The sequence below is a fragment of the Lates calcarifer genome, linkage group LG13 (assembly GCF_001640805.2).
Source record: "Lates calcarifer isolate ASB-BC8 linkage group LG13, TLL_Latcal_v3, whole genome shotgun sequence".
Lineage (NCBI taxonomy): Eukaryota > Metazoa > Chordata > Actinopteri > Centropomidae > Lates > Lates calcarifer.
In genome coordinates, this window is record NC_066845.1 from 13,306,519 (window position 1) to 13,332,958 (window position 26,440).

The following is a 26,440-nucleotide window of genomic DNA, read 5'->3' on the forward strand; positions in this document are numbered from 1 at the left end:
TATGTCAATCAATATATCAAGCCAAATACAAGCATAAGGCCATCTCTTGACATCTGAAGGTTGTGTTAATAAAAAGGGCTGCAGATCAATAAATAGCTAAATGTTAATAACAGAATATCAGTGCAGTCAATAGGGAAATTGAGGATATTCAACAATATCAGAGCAGATTGATGAAATCATTATGGTCAACATAACCACTGTCAGTTATCAGTCTTCTAGAATTCTCATTTTGGAAAAAAAAGATTTTATTACATGTAAAATATTTAAAGCACTATTATCATTAATATTATCAACACCATCAGTCAGTGTCATCAACATTGTGATGTATTACCAAGGCTCTGAAGAAGTCCATGAGCTCTTGATGTCCAGTGGTAACAGGCTTCACACTGTTGTGCATTCTGAGGCTGAACCACTGCAGGCACTCCGAAGGACTTGGCGGACGCTCCCCTGTCTGGGACTCTCCCATTTTGGCCTGGATCTCCTTCAGCTGCTGTTCAATGCTGAGTGAAAAGGACATACGATGTGTAAGTCTGTGAGGCTGAGGACTATGAAACGGTATGCATTACCAAGCTCAGAGTGAAAGAGAAAATGACTTAGCAAAATAAATGATAACTTAGAAAAATGAGGGGAAAATACACCCCCAACAGTCAGTTTCAGTTTTTGCTGCTTATGTTCAATTCTGACAACAACAGAAAAGATTAAAATGCAAAATGCAAGAAAGAACCAGTCCATCTGATACTCCCCTACATGCCATGTTTACCAGCACACAGCCAACACATTCCTGTTAATCTAAACTCCTCCTTTACTCAGTCGTGACTGAGCAAAGTGTTGTAGTGACTGTCAAGATCTGCGGAGCCGAGTGAGGAGACTGTTGAGAGATTAGGCGCACCCCAGTCATTCGAACATACCCAGATGAAGACGCTGCCACACACACAAGAACAACACAGAAAACAGGTCATGTTACAATCACACTGAGGGACCTACACTGCACATCACATTTGGCTTTCCCTCACTCTCATTCAGTGTCTGTACTGTGAGAAGACAGATACTGATGCATCAACAGTAATGAACACAGACATCGATATATCAGTGTGTGAGTGTGTGCTAAGCATCTGGCGTGAAGTGGTGTTACAGGCATCGGCAGGCATCTGAGACGCGCGCGTCTTGCCGTCTCACGTCTTACTCTTCCCCTTGACACACACGCACACACACAAACAAACACAGCTCTTTTGATTTTAACAGACTGCATCAGCTATTCCGTTTCCCCTTTAATATGACAGATTAGAAATGACATCTTTGGGCTCGACATGTTTAGTCATTTCCATGCAAATCAATGCATATATATTTGGCCATGTAAGACAGTGTGTGTCAGTGTGTGTGTGTGTGTGTGTGTGTGTGTGTGTGCAGGCCTACATACCTGCATAATTAAACATGTTATGGTGTTGTGAATGCTGCTATTGTGTTCCAGTGTGACTGTGTGTGCACAAAGTTGCATACATGAATGTGTGTGTCAACTAAATCAAGACAATCAATGACTGACAGCTTGATGGCTTTTCAAACGAAATAAGCAGTTTAATACATCACTTAATTATTAATCAAATATTCAAACAAATAATCAATAGATAACGAAAATATTAATTAGCTGCTGTTACATGTACCAAACGTGTGTGTGTGAATGTGTGTATATGTGTGTTAGTCTACATGACACGAAGCCAAAGTGCCTTTTTCCCCCATCAGACAGCTCATCCCCTACCGCAGGTCTATAAACTGCCTCCTGCCTGCTCTTGGGCCATGAACGCATCCAGATGTCTTACAATGGCAACACATTAAATAACCGTTCAATCTGACACACTTTGGTTTCAGTGGGGAAAAACGCAAGGGGATAAAATGTTATAGACTGTTACAAACCGCTATCCTCTAGATTGAACACTGCCTAATGCTATCGTTCTCTCTCTCTTTAACTATCTTCCTCTCCCTCTCTCTCTTTCTTCTTCTTTCGGCAGGCCAAATGATGCATCTCACTTTATTCTCCTGACACTAACTTGCTGACTGACAGAAACCCTGATTATAAAGTGGGGATGTTTTGTGTGTTTGGAGTGATTTGATGCCAGTTAATACTTGTACCACAAGTGAAGAACTACTGTATCGACACCTTCATTAAACAGTCCTTTGTTATGTTTTTCTTTTTTTCACCTCACCCTGTGAAGTGCGTGCGATTGTGTTTTTGTATCACTATGCATGTTAATACCTGTTCTTGTATGAACATTGTATAGGAAAGATATTGCCTTAAATGTGTGACAGATTGTGTGAGCTCAGCAACTGGTTCAGGATTGCTGATGGCACTGTGTGTAAAATTAACCGACACCAGTTTAAACAACACAAAGGAGCGTTCAGATGCTGGTTTGTTTTTGTGACCTCTGACTTTGCTTTCTCTAAGGAGAATATGGAAATGACTCTCTGACATCCTTTTTTAAAGATCAATCAGGATGGGTAAAATTTAAAGAGAAGAAATGTACATTTAGGGATAAATGCAGAAGTAAGAAGTTTAACTTTTAGTATAGATTTCTGACTTGCAATGAAACCTTGCTGTAGATTAAATGGCAGCACAGAGCACTGTATGTGTGTTTATGGTACGTCATAAACATGGATGTTCGTTCTGGGCTCTACCCCAGGACTTCACATAGACAGCAGGTTTCAAATGGGCTTCCATCTGTAGCTCACTTTTCACCGACTCTCTGAAGTTCATTAAAAACAGGAAATGTAGGTAGACTAAACTACATAACTGAGGTCAGATAAAAGTGCAGCTTTGCGGGACATCCACCTTGTTTGCCCAGGACTTGGCGAGATATTACCACAGTCTCTGGAGCTCAATTTTGTCATAGGTGGATACAACACAAGTAGATATTTGACTTGAAATCCATGTGAAGCCATATACTGGGACAGGAAGGAGAATGGCTTTTAGGCTTCATACTCATTCCACTTCCAATCATCTCACTCCTGCCTTCACTCAATGAAACAATGTACTCTAATGGCTACAGCAACAGCATTTGCTCCAGATAGGTTTTCAACCCTGGCCTCCACAGTCCCCATCCTTACCCCCACCTCCACCCCCATCCCCCTCTTTCATTCTCCTCAAAACTCTTACTTTCCTAATTTCCTTTTCTTTACTCTCGCCTTTCAATTACCCCTCCTTAGGGCCTTGTGCTGTAAGTTATAAAGTCAATGTGGATGGTCTGTGTCAAGAAGTCCATCCAGCTCTCTACAATGTTGTGACCTTTTGCCCGCCGGTGTGAAAGCTACCTGCAGCCTAATCAACTTGGCAGGATTAGCTCCGAACCTGATGACTTCCACTGCCAACAGCTCAGACGCCAAGGAAAGAGACAGAAAGAGAATGAGGGAAGAGGAAGGTAAAAATGGGTAGAAAACAGAGGAGTCAGAGAAAATAAAACCATTCAACTTACTGAGTAAAGACGACAATGGACCAAACTGTAATGGCAAAAATGGCGGAGCAGAACTCAACAAAGGACTCGAAGAATGAGAAAAGAGGGAGAGGAAACTGGGAGGAAAGGATTCTTTAGGCCTCTTGACAAACATGTCAATCATCTTACCCTAACTGACACACACACACATACACACACTTGCACTTTCACTGCTGAAGTGAAATCTAATTGTTTTTCAGACCAGTATAGCTAGACAGTCGACACCGCAACCGTGCACCCCCCAACCCTCCCCACCGCTGAGAGAGAAAGGGAGCAACCGGAGGTCTTTTATTAGATATGATGGCACATTTCACAGCTCCCTGACTTACGGAAACCCAATCCTGCGATTAGTCAGCGCTTTGACGTTATCTTAAGTTCCTTGTCAGAATTAATTTAGTGTGGGTGGGCTGCTGCGGGGCTGTCTGTCTGTCGCGCTCTGCTCCCCTCTGCTCGCCTACAGGAGGTGCGGGGGGGGGGTTAGAGGCAACAGGGGCAGGAAGATCCCTTTCAAATAAGCCCCAGCTCCAGTCAGTGCCAAACCAGTCGCCTGAGAACTAAATATCTCCTCCATCAAAGGGCCCCATTCTGTGAGGGGAAAGGGAGTGAATGGGCTTGAATGAACAGGCTGAAAACAGATCCTATCCTGGCCCAGCCTGTCGTCCACTTAGTGCCCTCGGCCCTCAACCCCCCAGCCACCGGGCCCAAGCCAATGATACCGGAGAACCGATACAGCTGATATACTAACTTAACACACGTGTCACGCACAGCTAAACACAAAATCAGCTACATACTGCAAAGACTACAGATCAGTATTTTTGCTCACTGGAAGGGAACCTTGCACGATATTTTACAGTGGCAGACTTTCAACTCTCTCTCTCAACTGCTCGCGCACGTATACAAAGTCCTGACTATCAGAAGCACTTAAACACACAAAGAATCAAATTTAAAAGTATTGATATTGAACCCTGATCAAGACTGGCAGGCGACTAGTGAGAGCCATTTGCCTTGCCAGTGTGAAACTAGAGGCCTGTCTGCACTCTCCGGGCCTGCACTGACACTTCATTAGAGGATTTTTCCTGGTGGCCCACCACTCCCCGCTCCCCACCCAGCCATGCACCGCGCCACTGTCCCATCTGATGAAAACTAATGGATTACAGCGTTTCAATTTGGGGTAGCCAGCTCCGTTGTCAGCCTATCTTAATCTCCTTCAATTAGGGAGTAGCTCTTAGGAAAATCTCTGACATCTGAGAACTGGGAGCAGGCCAGTCACTTTGACCCATAAACTGGTTGCAGTCCTTCACGGGTGTGGGCAGCTCGGTCTCCCCCATCTCTCGGTTTCCCTTTCCTCTCCTCCACTTCCGTAATTTGTCCCAGACACTGATAAGTCAATTAGGCAGCAGGTGAGTGAGCTGTGGATGTGTGTTTGTGTGTGTGTGTGTGTGTGTCTGCAGCCCACCCTGGCTGAGGCGAAAGAGAGGCCTTGTGAGATTTTTGTTTGTCTGGATGTGTGCTGACAGTAAAGGGGCTGTCTTGAAGTAGTCTGGAAGGAAGTTATATGCAGCCTGACAGAGATACTGACCAGTGGTCCCCCACGGCGAGAGAAGGATTGCCTTATTTTTAGCCCCATTCTCCATTATCTGGACGCTTTGTTCTCATAATGGTTATCCCTCTCCCATCTGCAGGAACACAAAATAACCCTTTAATGCTTAGAAAGCAGAAAAATGGCCTGGCCTTCGGTAATAAGCCTTGAATTACCTACCCAAGGGTTTTCGTTTCAAGATGTGGAATCTTCAATTATTATGTTCCCATTTAGAAGGAGGAAGGAAAGAAAGAGAGAGAAAGGGAAGGAGACAGAGAGAGAGTAAGGAAGGGATGAGTCCCAGACACTAATGGTGCCAGAGTGAGGCTTTGTTCACTTGCTACATTTAGCCTGTCCTTCATCATCTGCCCTCAGCCTCATAACACCACAAACAATAAAAGACCTGAAATATAGATTTCTCTTTTACTTCTCTCCCCAATGTCTGTCTCTTTATCAATCTATTTGCGCTCTCCAACTATCCCTGTCTGCCATTATTGACAGACATCTATATTTCAGCGAAGGTGCAAAAGAAAGAAAAAAATAAGTTGCTACACTGCACTTTCTTCTGTAACACATGACAGAAGGATTGTTTGAGTAATTAATATAATTGAATCTTTCGGGTTATATTATCAAATACTTGATGTATTAAGTGTTTGGAATACTGTAAGAAAATAAAAGTTTGATAAGGCCATTTTATACAATCATCCCAAATCAGCTCAACTATATACACACACATAGAAACAGAGAATAACCACAAACATTTTCATTTCAGCGAAAGTCCTCAACAATGTTAAGCAGACTAAATCCAATAGACTATATTTACACCTACATGGAAAAACAGAAATCCAGTTAAGGCTGAATCAGACAAGTTACCCTTATTGCAATAAAATGGTTAGTCTAACGCCCATAGCTACATGTAGCTGGTCAGATTTGTCCCTGTGCACTACCATATGTTTGCACCAAGGCTTGTATATTTTCAGTTTATTAGTCAGGCTTTCTTAAGGCTTCATATGACAAGAATTTTTTCTTTCTTTCTAATTTTCTGTGTACAGTGCACAGTGAAAGGACAGTCACTGTCAGCTCAGAATTTTCCCTATTGTGCAATTGTGTCTGAATTGTACAAATAGGCTGTTCAGCTGTGGAAACTAATGTATTTACTTTAGTTTCAGAGTCACCAATCAGTCCTTTCATTTAATTACTACATTCTAGATTCAAGAACACTGATGCCACAGTAATGATCTTTCCATTCAGTCTTCCACACTGCTGCCACAGTAATACTTAGAGTCTTGGGTCTTTGTCCTGTTAGACTCTCAACTGAGAACACATCCCCTTATTTTAAAAGAAAGATATTTATACAGTTTCTTTAATAGCAGGCCTGTTAAGAGATTTTTTGTTTGAACTCACAACAGGTGACATATATTTACCATTCCCTCTTCAAATGAGTCTGCAATATGTAAAAAAAAATAAATAATAATAATCAAATACACAGATGTGATTGGTAAATTGGACAGTCCTCATTCAGGAGATTGACATGATGAGGAGAGGAAAGAGTGGCAGAGAGAGAGAAAGAGAGTAATTTAGCCCAACAAAAAGATGGATGCAGTCTTTTGGCTTGTAATCATGATTTCATATCTCTACTTTGAGATTTGCCACTTGCCACAATTGTAAACTGCATTACTTTTTCTTTTCTTTCTTTCTTTCTTTCTTTCTTTCTTTTTTGTTATGTTTTGTTTTGCTAGTCGGTCATGCAGGTAGTTCTCTTGAAATTGATTCCTGCTGGTGTGTGCACCTCTCTCAGTGGTAGTCAGCATAAAAATAAGAGCTTGTTTTCCCACCTTCAGAGCAAGCTATTTTTTTTCTGGCCTTAATCTTTGTACAGTTCAGAAAGCAACTTCCACATACTGTAATTTCCAGACTATTGAGCGCACCTAACTATAAGCTGCACCCGCTAAATTTAAAAAGAAAAAAAAAAAAGTACATATACAGGCCACACTTTTCTATAAGCCGCAGGTGTCTAAATGTTTTTGCGGCATGAAGCCCATAAAAATCTATAAATTAGCCGCATCATTGTTTAAGCCGCAAGTTTCAAAGCGTGTGAAAAAAGTAGCGGCTTATAGTCCGGAAATTACGGTACACAGAAATCATCTGAGAAGTAATACATACCCATGAAAGTGAACACAAGGCTTTAATTGTATTTTGTCAAAATTACCGTTTAACATTAATTTCATTGTGCCAGTGTTGTGTCCTCATGTTGAATTGTGCTGAATTGTTCCATTATTCACCTGACATCCTCAGAAAGAAATGTCTCCCTCAGAAAATAATCCCTCAAACACATGCTGTAAAAAAAGTTCACTGTTACATTCATGTCTTCTTACTTGGGATTTCTTTGTGAACTGGGACAGTACTTAATTTCAGTCTGGCTTTGGCATCATAAAGCTTAAATTCTAAAACTGATGAAAAGCAAGTATTGTGATTAGTGATTCGGGGGTGTGGAATTCAAAGGAAAATGGCAAAACTCAAAATGATGGAACTATTTGAATTTAAGGTCAGAAAGATCAGGATGGCATATTAAGTCAGTGCTTTTACTGCTCTGACTGACCTGCTGGCATTGAGATTGAGTTTCTCCTCTGTGTCTTTGAGAAACTGTTCAAAGTCCAGCTCACTGGAAACCCCTGGAACCAGTAGATCCACAAAGGCATGGTCGTCAGGAAAATCCCCCGGCCACTCCATAGTGCTCTGCAGGGAGAGGAACGAGAGAAAGAACGAGACATGTAGAGGTTTTATAGCATTCAAAACAGTATTCATGGTGTGTGTGCAAGTTCATACCCTAAGCAATTCAAAGTGCTTTACAGAAGCATGGACATGCATTAAAAATAAGACATTAAGAATACATTTAAATTGCATTAAAAGGACAATTAAAACAAACATGAAAATAAATAGTTAAAGAGAGAATAAATAGTTAAAGATGCTGTCAAACAAAATACTGCAAAAGACAGTGCTTGTGTCAGGATTAAATTGGTGGTGTATACTGATACCAGTTGGCTGCGTGATCTGGTGTGTTGTATTATCACAGCTGTCTGTCAGGAAGGTAACCACAAACATAAACACACAAACAGGCTGTACACACGCGTCCACGGTCATGTGGTCTATAATAATTTGAAATTTTCTCAAACAGGAGTCTTATTAGGAGGTGCAAATCAATTGCTCCTCAAAGACCCGAAACAAAAGGAAGCTTATCATCAGCAAAAACAGATTCTTCCAGTTCCCCTCCTCTCTCCTCAAAAAATCATTTGCAGAAGGAGGAGACCCCTGATCAAAATTCATTGCCTCAGCCTCTAACCATTTCCACCTAGTGACACTGTAGTGAGTTAACACATGAAAAAAAATAGACCAAATAAATAAACAATGAGGTGAGATGCTCTTCAGTCAAGGCTTTAAATAAACAACTCATCTCCCTACGTCTCTCAGAACAGAGGGCCACCCCCCTACCCTGTGGTGCTTAACGCTCATGCTAACAGCCAATCCCACGCCAGTGCCGCGTTGCTGGGTCTCATATCAACATTGTCATCAACACGAGTCAAGTGGAAGGTAATGGAGAGTGTCTGTGTCAATTTGGCTTTCTCACACTCCGCCTCTCGCCCCTTCCTCGTCATCTGCTCTGATTTTAATAATCCCTGTCAAACTCCAAACAGCTCTCCGTACTCCGCTCTGCTTCTTCGCTGCTGCATACAGTCTATGCCACTCTCCCTGACAGGGAAGACAGGAAGCTCAACATTCATTTAGCCTGCACAAAGGGAGGCCTGTCCAGCTGGACAAATATTATTTTCCTCTGCTGACAGCCTCACCAGTTAAGCTTGTCCTTTATTATTTCTCCCTCTCTTCTTCTCCCTTACTGTTTCCCCTCATCATCACGCTCCCTCTGCGCCACTGTCTGAGAAGGGGTCTATGCACAGCCAATGCTGAAAGGGAAGAAGATTTTCAATCCATGGATTAGGAACTCAACATTGTAATTATATGGGCTGAGCCTGTGTGTGTGCGTGTGTGTGTGTGTAATTTTGAATAGTGTCTGTAACACCATATTCTCGTATATGTGTATGAAAGACAGTCAGACAGATGGACATAAGGTCTGAGTGTGTACACTACGTCTGCAGGGCGTCTACCTCCTGGTCTGCCAACATATCATCTGTTATCTTAAGCATGAGTGTGTACATGTAAGTGCGTCTGTGTCAGGATTCTCCAGGCAGCACACAGGGCCTCATTAGTACTATACTTTAAATCATCCAGTCTCCATTGTCTTGTCATTAGCTCTTTACAAAGCAGATGTTGAAGGAGCCCCCGTGTGTTTCACAGTGTTGCAACAGGGACAACTGGGCCAGGCGCTGCCTGCCTGAGACATCGACTCCACAGCTATTAGAGCACAGGAAGAAACACAGTCTCTCTCTCTCTCACTCACACACACACACACACACACACATACACACATACACACATACACACATACACACATCACTGTCCTATCTCTCTTGCTGCTGCCTGTCTACCCCAGCTAGGCTAACACACAGGCCCATTTACAGTAATGAGTTTGTCCTGAAATATTTAGCAGCACGTCCCCCAGGCCGCCGCTTTAAAGCCACTTAGAGCATGTCAAGTTAAAGTCAACATTATTTTAAAGGGGGTACCTAACAGCCTGCTGTAAAGGAAACATAATAAATTAAATAGGTGCACATTCTAAAATCACAATACAGCTGAGAACTATCTCATGCGTACCCAGGGGGGAACATGGCTTCTCTGTTACTGTGCAACCATGTGGCCCTGTTACACTGCACTGGCTTTGACTGATTTTCTTCTTTATAGTAAGTCCTGTCTGCTTAGTGATGGGCTTCAGTTCAGATTTGATATAGCGATATGTCTGCTAAACGTAGGAGGCACTAATGTTGTTAAAATGTATTGGTCACTTTTTTCCTTTACTATGGGGAAATATGTGGACAATATCTTCTTGAAATATGTTGCGTAAGATTGTTTGAAAATTGCAGTGCAACAACTAACAAATGCCTATGTGATTAGCTTACACTGAGGGAATGAATAATACATGACTTAATCCTGATATTACTTGTCGTTGCTGTTTTGTGGAATAATCATCATCATTCAACAGTATTAAAGTACCCTGAGCAATGAGTCAATTACAGCCACTGAAAAACAAGACAATATTGTCACATTGGAGCAGATCATATTGTGTAGCTTATTGCATCCCAACTGTCATGATTCCAGTAAACTTAAATATTCCTATCTTAAACATACATTTACTGTAGAGAGTTGACTTACAACTACATAAATATAAAGGTTTTGTGGTTGTATTTTGGTTGAAAACTACAAGAAAAATATGCACAATGTAAATATATCATCATGAACTCCAAAGTTTTACAGTGCTATTTTGCTACAATAATAAATTTTTTAAAAATCTCCCAAAGGTATTCAGGTTAAAAGGGAGGAAGGCATTAAATCATCACATCTGAAAGGCTGGAGCCTGTAAATATTTTGTAATTTTTTCTTCATTTATGACTTTTAGAATGAACCTATGAGTGACTGATTATCAAAATAGTTGTTGATTGAGTTTGTCAAACGAGTAATAAATTATCAACTTATCATTTTTCTCATTTTATTATAATTTGGTAACATTTTATTTAAATCTTATAATAGTGCTCTATAGTATTTTCAGGTATTAACCACAAATATATGTTCATACAAAAGGTGTGAGCACCACATCACTGAGAGAGTCCAGCTATTGCTTTGCATGGTGTTTTGCCTTGTGACCTGACTAAGTGAGATCCAGACTCTGTAGATCAAGCTCAACATGTCATAGAACATGTGAAACCAGTAGAAAATGTCCATCATTAATTCTAAGAAGCCAAATTAAAATGTAGTTTATGTAGATTATCAAAATTGCTGTTGATTATCTTTTGTCTTTTGTCAGTATATTCTGGTGTTGACCATAAGTATGTATGTAGAGAGAGAGAGAGAGAGAGAGAGAGAGAGCGAGAGAGAGAGAGCCCTTGGACTTTACAGAGCAACTGACTTTTACTGCCTCTGTATGACAAAGAACTGACTCTGTATTTCCTAATGTTGTCAGGTTACAACACAACACTTCACTTGACGACACGTGTATTATTTGTGCATCTTACCTTCTACAAGTTCCTTTATATTCCTCTCTTGATTAAAAGTTAATCCATTACAGGTAGGGGAGATATGACTAGCATCATTTGCGGTCACGTATTACTAAAATTTGTCTACGACAGCTATGTGTACCTGTTACAAAGCTGTAAACACACACAATTCAACAGCAAATATGCCACCATACACTAAAATTACATTACTATAGAAAGCTTATCTGTCGCTGTCACTGAACGTCAACCGAACACTGCACTGAACGGTTTCTGTAAACAGCTGTGCGGTTTCATGAGCAGCGTCTGTGTCAGAATCAAATCAATTTGATCGATCGATCAGATATTTCCGTTAATCAATCGGTGCAGTATGATAACCAGTTATTTTTGGTTGTTTCCGGGGACAGAAAGCGTCCGTGACAACAACCTGGAAGTAGCTCCACGAAAACTTCCGCTGGTTGGAAAAGTCCAATCGACAAACAAAAACGGGGGGGATTTGGCGCCATAGTGACTGAATAACACACGAATTCCACCAAAAGTACTAGCACTTCATTAAACGTATATTTTTAACACATTCTTCTGTGTTTCTGGTAAACAAAATTGCCTTTTGAACGTTACTTACGCAAACAAATTTTATTGGTAAATGAAGAATCTCCCCTCTTCAATATAGTTAGCTGTGCCGTGAAGCTGTCAACACATGGCAGTTGGGCGGTGAAGAAGCACAAGGATCCAACACACATCATTAGTTTACTAATACAAATGAGGGAAGTCGCTATGAACGTGTGTCCGCGAGGTTAAACATCTTATTTGGAAGAAGCAGCCAAACACTGGCACAAATCACTGCTCACGTTACTGGATGGTGTCACTGTCAGAGTTTTGGCGCGCCTGTACCTAACTGGGTGGACGCAGGGGTCATTAGTGGTGGTATGACAGGTACCTGGTCAGTCAGCTGTGTTTTAAGATTATTGGGAATTACTTCTAAATGAACAAGACGCAGATGTTGGGTCATTTCTGTGACTTTGAGACTGTAAAGGTGCAAAAGATATTAAAAGATATTCACGTGGCATAAAGTTTTAGTGTAACCAAATTGTTTTGATTACATGCAGGTAATTAGCCTCAAATTTTGTAATGAACTAGCTTAGTCAAATGAAATTATCAAACATAACATAAAGTGTGATAATATGCAGTTAAAACCATGCAAATGTCCCCTTTACAGTCATGATAGTGAAAGTAGTCCAAGCCATGCAGTCAAACAAGAATTGCAGCATGATTTCTTCCAATGAAGTAAACAAGCTTACTTACCATGTAATTAACATCTTATGGACATTTTGTCTTTTCTTCAGTTTCTTCTTCGGGATGGAGAGTTGCACACATGTCTTCCAGATATCTGGGATCAAGAACCCGGATAAGAAGAGAGCTCTGATCCAGGGGATCAAACAACTGGGTGGGAAATACTTAGGTGGCTCAGTGAGTAGAGATCCTTTCAAAACATTTTAGGGAAAAATGACAGATCCATTTCAACCAAAGCTATAACAGAGTTTTTCCAAATAGGACACAAATTTATGATCCAAACAAGAGAGGCCACAGTGAGATATTAAAATTGGTTACTAGTCTCAGTAGCAAAAGATAAAGAAAACCAAGCAAATCTTAGCTTTTTTAAGAACCAGCAAATATTTATGTTTACTTGATGAACAGTAAAAAAGTTCCATCACCTATCAAGACTGTTGATCAAGTTTTCCAAAGATAGTTCTGTGTTTGTGCTTGCTGAATTAACTGTATTAAACATTGTTTATTTGATCTTAATTGCCCACTCCCCCTACAAAATTAGCTTTTGTTTATAACATATGAAAACAAAGTTCTGGTTGTCTGCTCTATATTATTGTGTGTTACATGTCCATAAACTGACGCAGTGATTGTCTTCCAGGTCTATGAGCAGGCCAGCACCCATCTCATAATCCCCCAGGTTTTGTCCAGTGAAAAGTTTTTGGCAGCCTGTGCTGCAGGTCAGTCAGATGATCATTATCATGGTGATGATGAATGTTCAAAATAATTCATATCCAATCATCCTGATTATATCAAGACTGTTCATCTGAGCTACTTCCAACACTTGACTGTAGAACTCCTTTTGCTGAAATCCCAAGACTGACACAACACCACTGTTCTCCCTGTCATTTGCTTTGCTCCCCCCAGGAAAGTGGGTTGTGACTCCAGACTATGTGTTGGACAGTGTTAAGAATGGTTCCTGGCTCGCAGAGGGACGCTATGAGGTGGCCATTTCCACTGGTGCTTCGGCTTCTGCCTTCTACCCTGTCAGGCAGTGGAGGCAGAAGGTGGCCAGTGGGAGACTAGCAGGGGCCTTCCAAGGGTGGAGGGTTCTTCTCATGGTCCAAGAGCCCACCCGCAGAGCCATGTTCAAACGGTGAGGTGTCACGCAAAAATACCACAATCACAAATCACAACAACCTATCCATGTGGGATTGAAAGTTGCAAAGTATGATAATAAATGTATTATTCTCTCATCTTTCACAGGCTGCTAAAAGCAGGCATGGCCAAAGTTTACTACTTCCCTCCTCCCTCTCATGCCTCCATCACTCATGTCATGGCTAAACCTGTTACAGAAAACTCAAAATCCTACAATGCTCCGTGCTACCCTGTGAGCCACATTGTCCAGCACCTTTTTGGGGTAAGCCAGACTAAATTATATAAAAGATATGGTCTTGATTATATTATGCTGTATGTGGTTCTCAGTTATATGGGCAAGCAGTTCTCCAATCTTAATGGCTTTGACTTTGCTTCTGATTGGTTGCTCAAACCTGTTACTTTAAAAATTATTATTAAAGCGTTTTTTTAAATGTAGGAATATTAGCTTGTTGTAAATCTTGTTTAAAAGTCTAAAACCGCCCCCTTTGGCAGAGCAATTGTGTGGATATGAATTTCAACGTAGCAGATGATCATCCAGTGGAGACGAAGACGGTCAGCTTTGTTGATGTTGACTTCTCTAAGCTGGAGACAGAGCTCAGGGACCATGTCATCAAAAAGGAGGTGTGTATGTATGTTTGTGTGGAAGCACATTGCAGAGAAGCACTGAAGCATGGTTTCTAATAATCATTTCATAAACTTTTAGTTGGTCTACATTCTCTTCACTTGAATGACCTTTTTTGGCTTTTGTATGTGTTTGACATTATTAATGGGGTCTTTTGCTATAGGGCCGGCCGAGACTGTGCTTCCTTGAATTTCTGGGTTACCATGACCCTCACCGTCCACAGTCACAGGTAGACATGCATACATACCCCACCTCTCCCTCCACCCCAGATCACTACTATACATCTCTAAAATAACTATGTGTTTCATCAAGAAGATCAGGTCATTCAATTTCCTTTATGTCATACATTTCAATGGAAAGTGACATGAAGAGCAAGGGCGCATCATACTGAGGTCACCAATTTAACCACCACTGTCAGCTGATCTGAGAGTTTTGATTGGCAGGCCTATTAACAATACGTTCCACTGTCCTGTCCATACCTTACCCAAGTGGATCTCCATCAGATTGCTATTATAAGTGCTCATGTATTTCCATTCTGTACTCTCTGAGTCCATATGCTATTTGGCAATAAGTGACAGTCAGAAATGACCCCTAGGAACTTTTGATGCCCATTCACTTCCTATTTCCATTACCCTCCTGCCCTCACTTTTTTTCCCTCCTCTTTCTGCCATCCGTCTCTTTGAGTGCCATGTTTTCCCCTCTTTTCCATATACCTCTTACATTTCATCACTGTTCTTTTATCCCTCCAGGCAATGGACACAGACTTTAGCAATGTCGGTAGTATGATAGAGTGCGGCCTCTTCACTGAAGCCTTGGACTCAATCAGAAGTGCCGTGTTCCCCGGTCTGCTGCCACCAATGCCATACCTGATCTCCCTCTTAGAATACGCGCAGCAGGTAGGACCAGAATTACCAGACAACTGCATTCCCACCTGCTGCTGCACAAGCCCCAGGGGCTGAGTGAAAGTATATCCTGTTCCATAACAGTTTTGAATTTGGATAGCTCCCTTTTTGGTGTATTATTATTATTTTTTTTTAAATCAGTGTCAATGGATTAAACTGCAGTTTAGGGCTGCAACGAACAATTATTTAAATAATGAATCAGTTAATCTAACAACTACTTTTTTTGATTAATCAATTAATTGTTCTGTCTTATAAAACACCAGGAAATATTGGAACAAAATCACATCACATTTTCTTCATGAGCTCTTGGTGACATCATCAAATGCCTTCTTTTGTACAACCAACTGTCCAAAACCCAATGATGTTCAGTTTAAAATGATTAAAAAATAAAGCAAGGCAGCACATCCTTTCATTGGACAAGGTGAAACTTGACAATATTTGCTTGTAAAACTTACTTGAATGATTCATTTTACCTCCCAATTAATTATCTGCCATAACCATTGGAGGTCTTCAGTTGTTGTGTGTTCATTATGTCACAGGGTAACGCCACGTCTGTCTTCCTAAGAAACTTGCAGCAGGTCATGTGTAACCTGCTCGTTACCAACCCTCCCTGGCTGGCACCCAGCACAGTGAAAAAATATTACACCCAGGTGTTGCAGTGTCCTCGATGTAAGGCAGGCCCATGGTCTTTTCTAGAGACAGCCATTAGGTAAGCCTGATTTCTTGTTAAAAGTATTCTCGCAAATGATTTTACACTTTTAATTGTTTAGATGATGGCTAAAAGAGATGCTTAAACCTTCTCTTCCATTAAAAGTAATTTTCTTACATACTGTTTCTCTATATGTGTGTATTCCTTCAGTTACTGTCTGTCCAGTGAGGCCACTTGTCACCCACTCCCTGGACCTGCCCTGCCAACACTGTTACATTTCCACAGCGACCTTGTGGCATTTTTCCTCAGGCTCTTCCAGGGGGAGCTCCACTCTGTCACCGCCAGGTAACAACATACACACACAGTGGGAGAAAGGGTGGTCTCTATTTATGTATTATTTTTAAAAAAAATTTTAAAAATACAGTTTTTCTTCTTTCTCTTCACCATCAGAGCCCCTAGAATCCCACAGATAAGAATATTCCTTAACGAATAATTGTAATTTAAGTAACCCCTGCCTCTCTCTGGCTCAGGGATTTTGTGCTGCCTCAGGGACCAGGAGTTTCTCAGGCATCAGCATCAGGATCTTTGCTATATGGAACCTTTTGGACTGTGTGGGAGCGCTCCACTCTGCTGTCTCGAGCTGTGAAACAACTAACCCAGCTCTTGGTACAGGCCGCTGTTAAGGTAAATACTGTGAACTGCATTGCTATTCTCATTGGATGTTGTGTTCACTAGTATTTAGACAGCAGACAACGAACAAAAGTAGGATTATTGAGATCTGTATTGATTTTTTTTTTTTTTTAATCTGACATGATCAACAAACTTCAGCTTCTTCTTCTACAGTATTCTTAGAGCTTGCTAACTCCCTAGTGTGATGTTGAGCCTGAAGATGATATTGTTTATCTTCACTGAAGGACTACGCTGAGAAAGATGAGAAGCAGAGACTGCATTTGGCGGATACCCTGCTGAACCTCCTGTCTGTGCTGGTAGAGTTCTGGTGTCAGCAGAACTTCAAACTGAACCAGAACCTGGTGGAAAAGGGCCTGAAAGATCTGGCAGAGCACTTTGCTGTTGTCAGCCAGGGTATGGAATAAAGACTGAAAAAAAAACAAAAACAAAACAAAATTGCAGAATAGGAAAAATATCTTTTTCACTTCCCCTGAAAGTTCTGCTGTGGTATGTCACGTGTGTAAATTTCATTTAATGTATTGTGTACAGTAGTACTTTTCAGCTGTTACTGCTTTAAAGAAAATTTTAAAAATACAAAGTGCACTTAAATATATTAAGTAACTTAATCACAATACTTAGCTTAAAAATTAACATTGTCATTTTAAATATACAGCACTGTGAAATGGAATAGCTTTCTTCAAACAATCTAATTTTACGCTAAATGATTTATATATGTTCCCCTTGTTCTGTTCTGTAGATGTGTCTCCAGTGGTTCTGGCAGAGCTGGTTGCCAGGATTTCCTCTACCAGACTTAAGCTGGTGATGGCTGATGCCATATTTAGGAATCTCTGTTGCAGAAATGGAAACACTGTGGGAGATGAACCCCTCTCACTCAAAAAAATGGTGTGTGTATGTGTGTATTTGTTGTTCATTTGCTTTCCCATTATTTTCCCACTGCTTTCATCAGCCCTGTATTGCACGGGCATTTTTGCCATTCGCTTGTCAAAAATTGAGGCGCGCACTTCTTAACTTAGGTGAATCACGACAGTCATGTACTGTTTAGTTTAATAATCATAAGTGTTCAGTTGGCATATTTAGTTAAAGAGGAAGGAAATTTCATTTTCAATCAGTGTGCTTCTGGTGAAATAATTATATGATTCTGATAAATCTACACACAGAAAAGTTTGTAAAATACAACAATTAATTAAGGAGTTGAAAATAATTAATAATTTAAAATGCTTCTGATAAATACACTAGTTTTAACCATTTTGTTTTTCTTTTTGGTGTTATGTTAAAGAGGCATAAAGCACAGATGTTCTGCATTAGTTAGCCTGGCAGTGTGGAAACTGGTATAGATTATATTACAGTTCATTGCTACAGAGACAAAGATTGCTGATGTGGTCGACCCATTATATTATGTTGCAGTAGAACATCTGGCTTTCTCACTCACCGTTGGTGTCTTTGTGCCTCCTCAGTCCCCTAAAGACACAAACATTCACTTGAAGTGTAAAGGCAGTGTCTAACCTTGTGTGTCTGCGCAATGTCTGACAGGTGCTGTCCTACCTGCCTGCTCTGGGAAGCTTAGCTCGGAGTCCCAGCGGTGCTCGCCTCAGGACGGGACCCCCCTCCCACAGCTGCACCAGCCAGGAAACTGGCTGCAGGTCAGTTACACGCAGCTGTCTGTTTATACCACTGTTTGTCTCTTTGCTACATTTGTACATACGAGAGCCTGAAGCATGAACATGTGAGGACATACAGTACATGCAGAGGTGGGGGCTGCACAGAAGACAATAAGTTCCAGTTCATTTTAAACCAACTTAAACATATTTTGGCTTTAAGTTCTTTCTCATTTCAGTTTCTTGTACTAGACTGAATTTTAAACGTCCAAACTTTAAGTGAAATTATTTATGTTTAAAAATCAGTCTTGAACACTCATTTTTTTAGTTGGCTGTATCACATCCAGTCATTGTGGTTTGTTGCTTCCTCAAAACATTGTGTTTGGAAGGCACAGTGTGTGCCCAAAGCACCACTGGAGAGTTAAACAGGTAACAAAAATGGGAGTGTAACAGTATACATGTTGCTGGTCAGATTTCACTTAAGCTGCAAAAGAGAATCTGCCACTTTCTGCCATCCTGTCAAATCAGTTGTATCATTTCTTGCTGCCTTTGTTGGCTTGCGTGTCTAAAGTAACAGAACTATTCAACCAGCAGTCTACACTACCTCCATTGTCAGGTTTCCACCCAGAGATTTAAGGCCAGACAGCATGAGGCAAAACGGGGGGAAATGTACAGATTTGATGAGAAATGTGAGTGAAAGGGAACAAAGGAACACCTGGAGAGAGGAGGAGTGTGTGTGGTGGTGGTGGTGGTGGGGGTGGGGGTGGGGGGGTACATGAATGGAGGGACTGAGGGAAAGCTGGAGAGAGGCAAATGGAGGTCAGACGGAGTGTGAGGAGTTGGCATGTGATGGGTCATGCCCAGGTCTGATCCTATCAGTGTGTGCTGGCTGACAGAAGGGGTGCAAAGGGAGGTTAGACCCCCTCCTCCCACACACACACACTCACACACACACACACACACAGTGCTCAGTCTGATTTGGACAGGAAGCCGACAGATAGATGGACTAGGATATCCCATCAGGCCTTTGTGTCTTCCCTTACGACCACCAGCTCTCAGCATTCTACCGCCCCTCTCTTGATCTTCCCTCTTGCATACTAAATCCCTTTCTGAATGCAAACACTTACATACACACAGACACACAGACACACAGACACACACACACACACACACACTCACTCACTCTCCACACCCCACACCCCACACCCCATGTCAGACATCTGCTCTTCCACCAGCAGGTAGTTGGCCTGAAGAAGGGCAAAAGTCACCAGGGAGCAAGTTCATGTGAAGGCTACTGGTTCGTGCACTGACCAGATCCCCTCTCCCCACCGTCACTGCTCTCTCTACTTTCTGCTTTCCCCACAGTTGATTTAGTTTGTTTTGACATAGACATGAGAGGAACTGAATAAAACACGGAATGCAATCTGTGCGGGTGAGATAAAGAAATGCCAAAGGGCATGGAGAATCATTTGACCCCAAAAGAAAGAATGAAATCAAAATGACAAAGCCTGTGATAAATTGAGAACAGACACCAAAAGTAAATCTTGTTTCCTCATTCCTCATGGTTGAATTCATGATATTATACATATTTACAGTGACGTTGACACTCTTAATCAATTGACACATCTTATGTTGAAGCATTTATGAGTCTGACACACTCCTCAGTCTCAATGCGTTTTCAATACAATTCTCTGTGTTGTTGGAGCTGCTATGACTCAGTGCATAACAAGATAAAAAACATGAAAACAGAGACGCATTGGTGTTAAAGCCATATGACCCCTTTATCTTTAATTTCTGGCTGTTAGAACACATGAGGATGTTTTACTGCGACTTGAGGCTGCTGTAGTCGGAGAGATGATGAGTGTGCTTCTTCTGCACCAACACACAGCCTGGCATTAGGGCACACATCCAAAGTCATACCAAGCTGACAGGATGGCTGATTGACCGACTGTTTAGATAGCCGTTTGACTTGCCGGCTGGCTGGGTGCGGTGGCAGTGAGTGCTGTTAGCGGAAGGGAAGCTGTAATTAAACTGAGGTTTTCCTCTTGCTGGATTAATCAAGCTCTGTGCATTGCTGTTATCTTTTCAAACCATTTCACTATGTCATTATTTTGGCTCCATCTCCTCTGACCAAACCTGTACATAGTCTGTGTGAATTGCTGGATTAAAGAAAAGTCTGTAAATAAATTGACCGTACTAATATTTAACAATGGACACAGACAGGTAGTGGGAGTTTCTGTGATTTTTGGTAGAATTTAAGTAGAAAATGTAATGTATTAGCCACTTTTTGCTGTGGCATTGGACATGCAGTTCCTGATTACTTCCATTATTGCTCACAAGTTTCTTGAACGTCGGCCTCCAAGGGCACATGTTGCCCCAGGCCCAGAAATGATCGCTGGGCCACTGACAGCATGCTGGCCTCCTAAAGTAAGCCACGAGGGAAGGAGAGACTGGGGCGTACACAAGCACAAGTACCGTCAACCACTGTTTCCAGCTTATACGGACAAGGGGACGCTCGGGTGAAGTGGTTTGAGATGAGAAGTAGTACACCCTCATCCTAGACACTCTTATGGACTCTTCTCTCTTGTGCACACACACACACACACGCATGTACACACAGAGCTCGTCTCATCTCTTCTCAGCCTTGTCCCTGCTAATAACAAGCAACGTGACAGGACGTGTGTTTCCTCCTCACTGCTGGGAGCTCCTTCCTGGCTTCTGAACAAGCCAATTACCAGGGAACAAGCCTCTTCCCTGTAATACGGATGGCACTGCGCTTCAATGTGACGCGCGCGCACGTGCACAGACGTATACACACAAGACACCTGTCAGGCTTCATGCAGGCAGATCTCCCATACCCACTCACAGGACTAGTGACAGCCCACAGCTATTAGCACGCCACTACTTTGAAGAGGCTTCACTTTCTTTTACTAGTTATTCTTCCTAATGTGCTTGCTCACATCGAATTCTCCATCTCTGTGTTTGAGGCGTTAAGTGGGAAGAAAAGTGCTTTGGAGACGGGAATGGAGGATTGGGTGTGTGTAGTGTGTGTGTGGCCAACACAGTAGGGGTTTGACAGATATTGTCAGATTTCATATAAGATGATACAGCGCCACAAGGGATTCATTTGCTAATGGCACTTCTCACAGTACAGTGATGCCCGTTCCACTTTCTGTACCACTGGGTCTCCTTGCTGTCATGATGAAATGGTCAGCCACTGAAATGCCGGACTTAATCTATTATTGAATAAGGTTCAGTACATACATGTATATCTTCCCATAAGCCCTTTGACCATGTCCTTTGTTTCCAAACAGAACCCAGAGCTCTTTGGTGAATGAAACAGGCCCGGAGAACGAGAACCTCCCCAGAGGTTTGAACAGAGTCAACGCAGCAGGTGCGACGCACACGCACACACATACATACACACACACACACACAGTGCTGCTTGACGATATAGCTTCACATTTGCAAGGAGCGGACTTTTAATGGACTGATGCACTGCACTGGGTCATCAGTAAAGAGGGACATGATAGCTCTGTCATCACTTTCAGTTTAATGAAGAGCACATAATGTATGGAGAGAGTGATTGATTTGCATCAGACCATGCTTCCATCTAGTCAGCTGTAAGGGCAACTTTTGCTGCATAAGTACGCCTGTCATGTACATTCGGGGGCAAAGTTTGGTCCGTATTACCACCTCTGCATCACGCCTCCTCCTCCACTTGTTCCATTCGCATTTAAATTCACCACTGCGCTCTTTGTTTTGTTTTGTTTTGTTCCTCATGTCTTATTTACCTTTTTAAAAAGTAATAGATAAATAAATAAATGGCCTGGACAGAAATAATGGGTTTCTCACACAAAACAATAACGCATATTAGTAAGCACAGTGCGCCTCAGATCTCCATTTTAGGGATATTAAATGCAGCAATTAGGGTAGCACTGCAGATATACAGCGGCTGCACTGGTGGAACTTCCTGCAATTAGAGGCATGGCACTCTGTGTGAACTCTCGAAGGTGTCAGAGCTCATATCTCCCCCCTCCACCTGATCAGAAAGGCCCTGTGCCGGTGTGAAGGAGGGGTGGAGGGTAAAGGAGAGGGAGTGGGGGGAGGGCTGAGGCAGGAGACTCAAGGCTGTTGGCATGTGTTGTTTTTCCACTACGTGATCTCTATACCGATGCGGTCGGCATTAATTTTTGATGAACCATCGGCACAGCATCCTCCCCTCTCGCCCTCTCATCCCATTCTCTCACTCTCTCTCTCCCTCTTCCTCTCTTTCTCTTACAGGCTTTTTCACCCACATATGTAAGCTCACTTTCTTATTTGCTGCACTTCTTTGCTTTGGAGCATCTGCCTCGCCTCCTGGAACCTCGGTATCTTTGTCACAGTAGCTGAGAGGGGTTGAGGGATTTGGGATGAACTTCTCTTTTTCAGTCCCATATTTGCTTCTGGAAGCTCAGCAGAGATTTCAATTTAAATCAGCCTGAATATAGCATATGCAGATTGTCAAACAAGAACCAGTGTGTGTTTTTCTCTGCTTAGAATCTGTTTGCTTTTAGCTTCACATCATTCCTGAGACAAACCTATAAAGTCATCATTCATGCAGCATAATTCAAAGACTAGGCTGATTGTTCTTGGAAACTTAAGCTACACAACTTTATCCAGCAAAAGGTAAAAGGTTCCTTAACTGAACAAAGAGTAATCCTTTTTCTACTGAAGTATTACACAGTCAGTAGTTACTGTCATAACCCCATAACAAAAGAATTAAACCCAATATTTTAACTTGGATATTAGTAAAAATGAATCTCACCACAAGGTCTATCAGTTCTGGGGCTTTCAGCTGTGTCACACTGTCTTCCTCAACAGGAAACATTTCCCATTTGCTACAGAGCAGTAGAACCATTTTGTCTTAGCACTTTAAGGCCGTCTCATCTGTGTTGGCTTAAACATTGAGGCTGAATGTTGACTGACATCTTCCTCACTTATTTATAAGCTTTATTGTACAAGTTAGGGTAGGACAACCTTTAACCTTTTTATTCATATCAGTGCAGTTTGGTAACTTTATGTCATTGTGAGCCTCAACCTGAGTAGAGGTGTAATCAGCTAAAGCAGACTGGGACTGGACTGCACCTCAATTCCTGTTGTGGTCATGGGCACACTCTGGAGTCGGGAGTGGAGTGGGGCGAGACAAGAACATAAACCACCTCAGAAGTGGTGGAGATTGGTTAATGAAAACACAGCCTCTGCCTCAGTAACGTTAATTTAATTCAACTTTCTGGTTTATGATCTGTTTTTCTAACCAATAAATTAAAAGATTTCTATTTAGAGGCCATTGTTTCTGATCAATTCCAAGATTCCTACTGCGCTACGTGCAATCAATAAGAAATATATGCTCGCTGTAACAAAAGATGACAGAGGCAAAGGTTTGTGAGCCTGAGTAATGGCTTAAGTCAGGCTCATTACTTCCTGTTGGAAGAGAGGAGAGCATCAAGGGCCTTTGTTGCTGACCCATGTTGTTTTTTTGAGGGATTAAATGGATATATCTTGTATTAAAATCTTCACCAGTGGAATTTTTTAAGGACGGTCACTTATGTTAAGGCCAGTAAATTCTTTCAAAGCACAGTGAAAGCTGCAGTAATCTTGATTCAGGGGAATTAACGTGCTGCCATTGCTCTCTGAGCCAGCGACAGCAGTAGTCTTCAAATAGTTTTAAATATATCCAATAACTGGCACAGAATACCTGTCTAACACATTCCTGACAAATGGCATTGTTACAGGCTTCCAGCAGCTCTTTGGTCCAGGGATCGGCAGGCTAAGCGACACTTTACAGGAGTGTAGCAAGCAGACTGAGGGATATAAAGAGCAACACATACATTTAACTTTTCTATTAAAGTGTGAAACGGGGGATTTATAGAAAAGGACAGGGGGATTTATCCTTTCCGTGCTTGTAAATGCTGAGCATGCAATTACCCCTATAATAGAGGCGTTGTGTCCAAATTGGAGCCATTAAAGTGATTTAACAGTGCGTGGATTGGCCCTGGCATTTGCGAGGATGTGTACACATGGGGTGTAGTGGAATGGGTGTTTAATCACAGCATTTTAGAGCCCGGTAATAGCAGAGCAGCCCATGTAGAACACTGACGTGCCACACAGTACAGCTTACTCATTAGGGACTGTAGTTTGGTCTGCGCTCCACCCTCTGTTTGGGTGTTTTTGATTTTTAGATTGGACATGTTGGTTTGCTTCATTGATTGGCCTCATTATTGTTACTGATACTGATGCTGTACAATCACCAGTGTGTCTGCTTTCTGATGGTACATTCACACACCCATGCACTGTTAAGTTAAATATGATTTTTTACAACACAAAACATACTTTCAGATGAAAATCTGCCTGGCAGCAATTAAATTGTCAGACAAATGATTCCAGGTTATGAAGTAAGACATTATTATATAATCATAGTACAGTTACTGTACTAATAAAAAATACTACATATGATGTTGCCTATTGAAATTGCATACACACCATCTAACAAAGTGCTTGAAATAATTTGCAGTCAAGTACCTGCGTCATCAGCCTGTTGGTGTGTTCTCACTGCTTCCAACTGCTTGTTATAGCATTCGTATAGAAAAGAAATGACAATTTTTCACATGACTTATAGTCTAACTATATAAACCTACAGGATCAACTATATGATGCAACATAAAAATACTCTAAATACTTTATTTTATAGTTTGGTAAAGTGGCGCTTCAGTGAAGGACTACACCAACCATTAATCATCTACTCCATTAATTCATCTAAGATTATCCTGAGTGTTCAAAGGTTTGTGCAGTGATGACATTTATAACTGAAATGTGCTGAGGAATATTGTAATATATCATATGTTTGTAAAAGATATTTGTTCTGAGTCAGCACTGAAAAATGTGTACTTTTCAAAACTTTTAAACTTACTTCCGTTTGTCAGGCTTAGCATTGTATTTCTAGGGAGAACATAACTGATCCTCCTTTTGATAAACAGTCCTTCCATCCCCCCCCCCTCCACTCTTCAGCCTCTTAACTACCAGTGGATGGCATTTAATGCATCTTCTGCATCCTCAAAGACACCTCCTGGAAGAAAAGAATTCTTCAAAATGAATAGGATCCAGCTTTTTTCAATATTTCCCCCTACATGCTTTGAAATGCAGGAAACCCTTTCACTCTCTCCTCCACTGCTTCTTCTTTCTTGCCCCCCTGTTTCTTCCCTCCCTCTCCTCCGCCACCTCTTTTTGCCCCAGTCTGTGCTCTGTGTGCGCTGAAGTGGAGCCCCTGTACAGGCGTGGCATCCTGGGGAGAGCTAGTAAAGCATTTATTACAGGCTTTGCAGTCCTGTATTATACTGGCAAGCACAGAGCCACTCATGCTTGGCCTTTAACTTCCCTCTGAAGTTCAGCCATACATGAAAAGAGGGGGCTCTGGCCCACTAATATATTCCTGATTTAATATTGTATCAGAAAAAGTGAGGGATGGGGTGAAAATGAAAAAAAGGCGGGGGGGGGGGTTAAAAATGTAAATGGAATCCTTGTTTTTTTCCATGGCTGTTCACTGTTAGTTTGCTGATTAAATATCACGTGGTGACACTGGCAATGCCCAGCGGAGCTTTTGAACCCTGGATCTGTGAAGAATCCTTTTCGGGGCTTTGTGCGTGGGCTGTCTACCATAACTTCCTCTCAAGTAACAATGTAGGGATGAGCGGACAGGAAGCGAGGCTACTCTCTTACCACCACATTCATTCAGTCGCTGACTGCCCCGATATTAACTTTTTGGGCTCGGGGTGTAAGTGGAAAATCTCTGTGTCTATAAAAGAGGTAAAGACCGAGGCGAATTAGCCCAACTCTCCATCTTTAATTTTTTCCCTCCTTTTTTTTTTTCTTTGAAAGATACCCCCCCTTTTCTCATCACTCTCCTTAAATCGCATCCTCATTGGCGGGTCGTACTTTTTTAGGTCAGGCTTTTTTTTTTGGTGTTTGGGGACATTTCTGTGGTATTTTATTGGTGTGTTCACCATATGGAGGGGGACAATGGGCAGGACATCGGGCACACCCTAATTTTGGATTTCTCTCTTCTCTTCCGCCTCTTCTCTCTTTTGGGTGTGTTTGTCCGTTGTGTGTGTCCTGGTCGAAGGAGAGACCCTCCTCCACAGAGCTTGCAAGAGGAACCAAGTGGAAACAGTGTTTCAGATCCTGGCGCTTCCTGGCACGGACATCAATGTTAAAGGTAAGACTTTTTCGCTTTCCCTTTCTCTGTAACCTCAGTCTCACCGCCATCTCACTTCACTCCCACTGTTTGCTCCAGGGTTTCAAGGAGCGAT

The 26,440-nt window shown here is 41.8% G+C and overlaps 2 protein-coding genes across 4 annotated transcripts in view; one reads left to right on the forward strand and one right to left on the reverse strand.

The window, feature by feature from the left end:
* Positions 1–11,652, reverse strand: part of kiaa0825 (KIAA0825 ortholog) — a 112,962-nt gene extending 101,310 nt beyond the window's left edge. For both annotated transcript variants that reach the window (XM_018668594.2, XM_051075253.1), the window contains exons 1-3: positions 11,238–11,652; positions 7,658–7,794; positions 332–500 (exon numbers count right to left, since the gene is read on the reverse strand). In XM_018668594.2, coding sequence (XP_018524110.1) covers positions 332–500; positions 7,658–7,788 — 300 coding nt within the window. In that variant the 5' untranslated portion in view covers positions 7,789–7,794; positions 11,238–11,652. The remainder of the gene's footprint in view (positions 1–331; positions 501–7,657; positions 7,795–11,237) is intronic.
* Positions 11,653–11,895: 243 nt separating this feature from the next.
* slf1 (SMC5-SMC6 complex localization factor 1) overlaps positions 11,896–26,440 on the forward strand; it is a 29,102-nt gene continuing 14,557 nt past the window's right edge. For both annotated transcript variants that reach the window (XM_018668598.2, XM_051075256.1), the window contains exons 1-16: positions 11,896–12,149; positions 12,560–12,683; positions 13,141–13,219; positions 13,407–13,635; positions 13,746–13,899; positions 14,130–14,258; positions 14,423–14,488; positions 15,009–15,155; positions 15,701–15,870; positions 16,021–16,155; positions 16,341–16,494; positions 16,725–16,893; positions 17,237–17,382; positions 18,031–18,140; positions 21,410–21,489; positions 26,254–26,346. In XM_018668598.2, coding sequence (XP_018524114.1) covers positions 12,573–12,683; positions 13,141–13,219; positions 13,407–13,635; positions 13,746–13,899; positions 14,130–14,258; positions 14,423–14,488; positions 15,009–15,155; positions 15,701–15,870; positions 16,021–16,155; positions 16,341–16,494; positions 16,725–16,893; positions 17,237–17,382; positions 18,031–18,140; positions 21,410–21,489; positions 26,254–26,346 — 1,972 coding nt within the window. In that variant the 5' untranslated portion in view covers positions 11,896–12,149; positions 12,560–12,572. The remainder of the gene's footprint in view (positions 12,150–12,559; positions 12,684–13,140; positions 13,220–13,406; positions 13,636–13,745; positions 13,900–14,129; positions 14,259–14,422; positions 14,489–15,008; positions 15,156–15,700; positions 15,871–16,020; positions 16,156–16,340; positions 16,495–16,724; positions 16,894–17,236; positions 17,383–18,030; positions 18,141–21,409; positions 21,490–26,253; positions 26,347–26,440) is intronic.